This window comes from Anopheles gambiae, chromosome X, assembly GCF_943734735.2.
Source record: "Anopheles gambiae chromosome X, idAnoGambNW_F1_1, whole genome shotgun sequence".
NCBI lineage: Eukaryota > Metazoa > Arthropoda > Insecta > Diptera > Culicidae > Anopheles > Anopheles gambiae.
The window spans coordinates 11,385,146-11,391,871 of NC_064600.1; the positions used below are offsets into that span (position 1 = coordinate 11,385,146).

At 41.2% G+C, this 6,726-nt stretch overlaps 1 protein-coding gene and 1 long non-coding RNA gene across 2 annotated transcripts; one reads left to right on the plus strand and one right to left on the minus strand.

Moving 5' to 3' along the window:
• The first annotated feature begins 1,384 nt into the window (after nucleotides 1–1,384).
• On the plus strand, nucleotides 1,385–4,465 carry LOC133393032 (uncharacterized). The gene is made up of 3 exons (XR_009765963.1): nucleotides 1,385–1,491; nucleotides 1,798–1,866; nucleotides 3,305–4,465. It is a non-coding gene; the product is annotated as an uncharacterized LOC133393032 (long non-coding RNA).
• Nucleotides 4,466–4,471: 6 nt separating this feature from the next.
• LOC133393031 (nose resistant to fluoxetine protein 6-like) lies at nucleotides 4,472–6,442 on the minus strand. Its single transcript, XM_061656054.1, has 4 exons — nucleotides 6,307–6,442; nucleotides 5,420–5,609; nucleotides 5,147–5,295; nucleotides 4,472–5,076 (listed from the first exon to the last, which is right to left on the minus strand). Exons 1-4 carry the CDS (start codon nucleotides 6,313–6,315, stop codon nucleotides 4,777–4,779), a joined length of 648 nt encoding a protein of 215 aa, XP_061512038.1. The 5' UTR covers nucleotides 6,316–6,442; the 3' UTR covers nucleotides 4,472–4,776.
• Between the last annotated feature and the right edge of the window lie 284 nt (nucleotides 6,443–6,726).

The following is a 6,726-nucleotide window of genomic DNA, read 5'->3' on the forward strand; positions in this document are numbered from 1 at the left end:
TTGCGCATCTTGTATTAATACGGTTAGCGCTTGCAACACAATTTCAGGAGTATCGAGTGCTAGTCGAGCAGATGCCGTATTAATACACGATGCGCAATCTCAGATTGCGCATATATTCGTTTTATCAAAAAAATAAGTTATTTCGCGTAGCCAACCCTGAGCTATAAACGTCATTTCCATACATTTTCAGATTGCGCCAAGATTGCGCATGAATTTTCAAGATTATATGTCCGAGATATATAAATTTTTTTTGACAAATAAATACAGGCGGTCCCCGAGATACACGGTACCTCTTAAACGCGGATTCGGAGATACGCGGTTTTTTAAATTTGACAATTCTTTGAACAAATTGTACTGATTTGACACATCAATTGTAAATTGCCAAATAATTTCCGTTTTGATCGAATGTTAAAAACTATTTCAAAAGGTTTAAAACTGTTATATTCAGTCAGAATCATATCAGATAATTCATAAAGTGACTAAAACCGCCCCCTACTTGCAACATTACACGAAAATTAGTGATATTTTAGCTGAAAATCGCGAGATTCGACTTACGCGGAAATTCGAGATACACGGTATTTTACGGTCGTTTTCGGTCCCCATTAACCGTGTATCTCGGGGACCCCCTGTATATCAAACCGACCCGTTTGACATATAAATATATGCGCAATCTGAGATTGCGCATCGTCTATTGCTACGGATATGGAAAAATAGTTACGATCAACTACACTTGGGATCAAGGTGTTATAAATGACAAGGTGAAGTTGTTCAGAGCAAAATGACATTTCTCGACTTGACATTTCTCTTCCGGGGGCTCCGGTCAAGGACCGTAAAGATATCAGGTCAAGTTATAAACCCGTTTTGACAGCTAGATGGAAGAAGAATCGACGAAGAAAACTGACAGTTAGTTTTCCGCGTTTGGCGAACGCTTCAAGTTCTCGAAGGAAAATTTCCATTTTAAATCGGGTGTTCTAATAAACTAAAATATTCACCCAAATTGATCTCCACCAAATATTGACCATGCAAAACGTAAACAATCCATCAATACATATACAAGCGGAAAACCATCTGTCAAAATCGGAGCCCAGGGGGGGATCGCCAAAAGCGCTATAACTACACCTCATTATACATTCCACCTTGGCTCCGGTATAAAAATCGGGGAGGGGTGGTGCGGGGTAATGAAATTTGTATGCAGAGAGTGACAGATGTCCCCCACAATGTCGCCCAGCAAAAGCGATAAAAATCAACCTTCTAAATACATTATCCTTGCTTGGGATGGCACTTGGGGCGAGCTGCTCGAATTTGTTTAGCAGGCAGATACACCATCTTCCTGTATTCACCTTATGCAACATCGAGTGAATTGACACTGCCTGTAAACACAATCGTTCCAAAACGATCACAAAGGTGGCCTGGCGGCATTCGGCAACGCATGCTATTGTTCGTATTATATTCGCAGTAACTTTCGTGGTGAACGTGTCGCAAATTAAAGCGGTAAGTATTGCAGGATTAATAATTGTTGAATTTGTATTTAGTTATAGTGATATACAGTGCCTCAATCGGAAAACTGAACAAAATTGAGTTCAATAAAGTTTTGTTCCGGTTTTACGATTGAGGCGCTGCATGGAATTCTGATCCAAATTCTCAGTATTTCATTACAAAGAATGAAATATTTTTACTGACAATTTGATCGCTGGACTGTAGGCGTCCCTTTTATTGTATTCTATAGAAATTATTCGTCCCCATAAATCAATCTATTGTTTGGTCCATACGCTGAAGCTGTATTTTCTTTATTTTCAGAAATTAACCCCACAGGGTTAATGGGGGAAGCATATTGAAAAACGGAGACAACGCGGTACAATATTCCAGGTAAGGATACATCATGGCGATTGACTAATCCGCAAGAATCGTGGAAGCTCTTTTTTGTTCTGAGAGTAAAAAGATTTTTTTTTAATGAAAATTAGAAAAAACTGAATGAAATGAATGAAAAACTAGAATGATATTATTCACAGAAAATTAATTGATTAATTAATTAATTATCCGCCGCAACATCGTATTTTTTTTTAATCTGCTCCAATTATAGTTGGAACGCTAAGTTTTTCTAGTTTGAAAAATTTAATAAGGTTTACAAATATACCAATATGTTCTTTTATAAGAATGGATCCTTCAGTGTTGGATAAGTATCCATCGAAACTAGATAAAGCCTCCTTATCGTTGTGATTCATACAATCTAAACCCAGCTCTTTTGCTATATCCAAACTCAAGGCGTTGAAACAGACTCCCGAATCAATCAAAAAATCTAACATTTTCTTATTTACATTTTGCGACAAAATTGTATCCATTAGCCTACCATCCCTAGTGCATTCAATATTAAGCGATTCACATCAATCTATGGAAGTACTTTGTAGTATTTGCTTCGTTTCCTTCAACGTTCCTGTTTGTAAACCAAAAGAAAACAAGTTATTTTGTGTTAACGGAACACTAGTTTCAGTGTTATAATCAACTAGTGTTCCTTGCATTAGTTTTTTGTGTGCATTTTTTGATACGCTTGCTTTTGATAAACAGATTGAGGAAGTACCGTACCTATTTATAATTATTTCTACGTGTGGCGTATTATTCTTTACATGTTTTTGACAATGTCATACAAAGTAGCGGTCGTGTTATATTTCTCTACTTTCTGTGCATTTTGTTATTCCCACACTTTTTACAGTAAATAATTACAAAAATCCCTAAATGTAATTACACGTATCAAATAATTAAGTAAATGTACAAGCGTTCATCAAGAATGCTGCTTGGGTTTTGAGAACAGGCGTGACACTTAACGCTAACGTAACATCAAGGGCTGATCTCCACTTTTATGTTTTCCACTAGTACCACTAGTATGTTTTCTTGTGTTGATGACGTTATGCATGCTTTTTTCTGTATCTTGAAACTACTGTAGTCGATAACGTACATCACCGCTTGTGATCTTGGATGTCCTATCCATTGCGGGGCTTGTTCTGTTTTGTTTTCATATTTCCAGCATTGTTGAACTCACCTAGATAGATAGGTGCATGCGAAAGGCGGCAAAGTTTGTAATTATCGCCATATAATGATTCTCAAATGATTGTTGGATGAATAATATTTTTCTGGATTCCGCAAGATGGCAGTTTAATTTTTACAGTTTCATTTTATTCTAATTTTAAAACAAAAATCCTATTCCCCCCCCCCATCAAATTTCCATCGTGAGAAGGAAATTCCCCCTCACGATTGAAAGCCGCTAGCCTAAATTCATACACTGAGGCTGTAATCTTGTGTATATTTACAGATTTTTACCAACGTAAAATTCGTACAGGATCCTGCATTGGGTGTTTCGTATTGATGATGCAGAACGAGTCCACTGCGGCCATGACCTCGGATGCGGGAGGCCAAACGAGTCAAGCCAAACGAGGCTTGGCGAGCAAGGGAAAGATAGCAGCGCATTACCCCTACCAAATGAGGATTGAACCGCGGGCAGAAGGGTTCCTTGCTGATATTGTGTTCTGTTGTATATGTCAGCCGGCCCTCTACATCCGTCCCTTTGTGACGGAATTTGAGCAGCAGGTGGATTGGTTGCACCAGAATGTGCAGGCCGTGGCAGCGTCCCAGATGCAGGCAGCAGGCGAGCAGGAGCAGGCGGTTATGTTCGTGGCGGGTGCACCATGCCTTGCTCGGTACAGTGCGGATGGGACATACTACCGGGCAATCATAGAGAAGGTGGACGATGTGCAAGATGCCGTCCATGTCCTGTACGTGGATTATCACACTAGGGAAATTTTGCCGAAGAGGGATATCTGCGAGTGCCCGCTAGAATTGCGTTTGATACCGCTGAGTTTTGCATGTGTGCGGCTGGCGGGCGTTCAGCCAAACGCCACACGACCCATTGCAGAGGTTTACGGACGGCTGCAGGAGCTTCTTGAAGCAGCATCATTTTACGTGCGATTCATCCAGCGCCCTGACGTGGAGGAGAGTACGAGTTTGCCAGAGGTAGAGCTCTTCACGGCGAAGGACTGCCAAACGCTCGCTTATCAGACTTTAATAGATGAACAATATTTGGTTGCTGATACCAACCAGTAAATCATTTGCGACACCCATGGACAACCAAGTCCATGGCTCTTCGCTAACTTTTATTACTTTTTTTATGATTTGATCACTACAAATTTCGATCGTTCATGCTACACAGTTACGCCGCTGTTGGCAGTTCGATTAGTAATTCATCACTCATATCTAATGTTTTTTTTCAAGCTAGACCGTTCCTTCGCTTTGAATTCAATCTGATGGCAGTTAGGTTTTTCATTCTTTACTTACACATTATTCGGTTTACTTTCTCAGTTTTTGCATTTATAACATTTAACTACCCAGATGATATAGAAGTAAAAGAATTAGATTTTTTTTTTGTATTTGAACTATGAGCAATTATAATAAAACCCAAGCAAAAAAACATACACAACACAAGTGGTTTATCTCTCAGTTTATTTTAATCGCACTGTTTAAGAGAGGTGTAGCAAGGGTAGCATTTTTGTGTGAGTGTGTTGTACCTGTATTGATATCGTCCGTTTGGTTACAAGGGTCATCTTAAAATAATCAACTTATGTTAAATATGTTTCTATTTTTTAGCATGCAATAATCCCAATTTCAACGTTTTGTATTTACCACTGTGTCCATCGCAACGTATGTTTAAGGTCCAGCGGCGAGGCTCCCAAGCTACTGTGTCATCTCAAGAAAAAGAAGTGAAACGATGGAACACAAACGAAATACTGCCTAACAATTTAATTTACTCTTGTCACACTCAAAATACCCATTAGATCGACTATTTTCATTCTCGTCCATCATGCCGGGACAAACTCCTCCAGCACTACTACCCGGTGCTGCGTCAAGTTTTGCAGGATGCGCTGCCAATGGTTCAGTGGCGCTTGTGCTGCCATCGCCGCCGCCTGCCGCCTGCTTCGCGTGTCGGTTGTTACTGAACAGTAGCTTCTTCACGTTGATGAACGGTGTCTCGAACAGGACCGTCAGCAGGAAGGATGAGAGAAACACGACCAGGTACTCGTTAGTGTTGAACTGCAATCGATAATGGCCGTCTGATTAGATCATCTGCAGCACCCGCGCGTGTGTCGTTGCTTCTACTTACGATAACGGCTGGCCAGAACTCGAAATACTGTGGCGACCGCGTTCTGCCAACGTTGTAGAAGAAGATGGGAAACTGCGTCAGGTAGATAGCGTACGATATTCTGGTGGTGATGCGGAACCCACGCCACGAGAAAAAGACTATCACCCAGTCTGCGCTCGGGTTTGGCGGGTTGGTAGCGGAAAGCAAAAAATAATAATAATAATAATTGATACATATATCCTCTTATTCATGATTTAAACTAAACCAAAGGCACACATCTCGGCGGCCACATACTTCGATAGCCCAGGTGGGCGGTGAAGACGGTCCAGGCAAAAAAGAGACACCACGCTATCGGCGAGAACGCTGCGTAGCTCGCGGCGTGCAGCGGATTGTACACGTAGTGCATCGAGCCCATCGGGGCCGGTCCGAAGAACGCCACGGCAATGGACAGTGTGCTGATGTACCATCCGATTTTCATTTGTTTCTGTTAAGGAGGAGAGGAGCACATAGAAACAACAACAACAAAACATTTGATTTTATGAAAATAGTGACTGCATTGATAATCGATTGCACTAGTGATGCGTGATGGGAGGCAACAATCTGGGGTCGGCTCTGATCCTACTCCGATAATTTCGGAACCGATTCCGGAAGGTAGGTCCACCCAGAATTATCCGGAGTCGTTCGCAATCTCGACCGGAATTGCGACTGGAATTGCCCGGAGTCTGGGGTCGTCCGAAGTTGTCCGGAGTCGTCCTGAGTCGTCCGGAGTAGTTCGCAGTAATTCGGAGCCGTTAAGAGCCGTTCGGAGCCACCTGGAGAGCCAGTTTGGCAAAATCCGAACCACTATTTCCGCCTGGAATTGGAGTCGTCTGGAATTTCCCGGAGTTGTCTGGAGTCGTCTGGAGTCGTCCGAAGTTGTTCGGAGTCGTCCGGAGTCGTCCGGAGTCGTTAAGAGCCCTTCGGAGTCACCCGGAGTTTCGGAGTTACAGTCTAGTCTAGCGGTATTGTACAAGTTTCATCCAAAAGCCCCCCCACCCCATCTAGCACAATATACCACAACGTTTGCCATTCGTACACCCGAAATGAATACCCCAATTCGAAAGAGTTGAAGCATAATCCGTCAAAGAAACTAGTTAAAAAACAAACGAACAACTAACGTGCTTAGTTTAAATAAAGCTTACAGGCACCATTGCTGATTGATTTTACAAACTGATTCAGCAAACACAACACACAAATAATTTTGTTCAATTTTTTTGTCGTTTTTTTGCTCTTCAAATTAATGCGCATTAGTTTGCCAAATAATACATTCACGGGAATGTAACAAAGCAAGATACACACATACATACGGATTTATGCATTAAAGGTTTATGCGAAACAGGATAGACGAACCGTCGGTAACAAAGCAGACCGTCGTGCAACAATTAATCTAGATGTGTTTCGCAGGAAAGATAACTTCAATTTAATTATGCATGATGGATTTATATATAAAATATAAAGATTACAAAAAAAAACAAACCCAATATTTCCATCGTTTTCTTTTTCTTTGTGCAACCAATACGTTTTACTACAACAGTGCTACCTAGAAAAATGTGAAAGAACTC

Bases quoted from the DNA above. Each gene is read 5' to 3' on its own strand.
- LOC133393031 (XM_061656054.1), bottom strand. The intron at 5,296-5,419 runs GTATGTGGCCGC...ACCCGAGCGCAG, and splicing joins CGCCCACCTGGGCTATCGAA to ACTGGGTGATAGTCTTTTTC. The intron at 5,077-5,146 runs GTAAGTAGAAGC...TATCGATTGCAG, and splicing joins AGTTCTGGCCAGCCGTTATC to TTCAACACTAACGAGTACCT.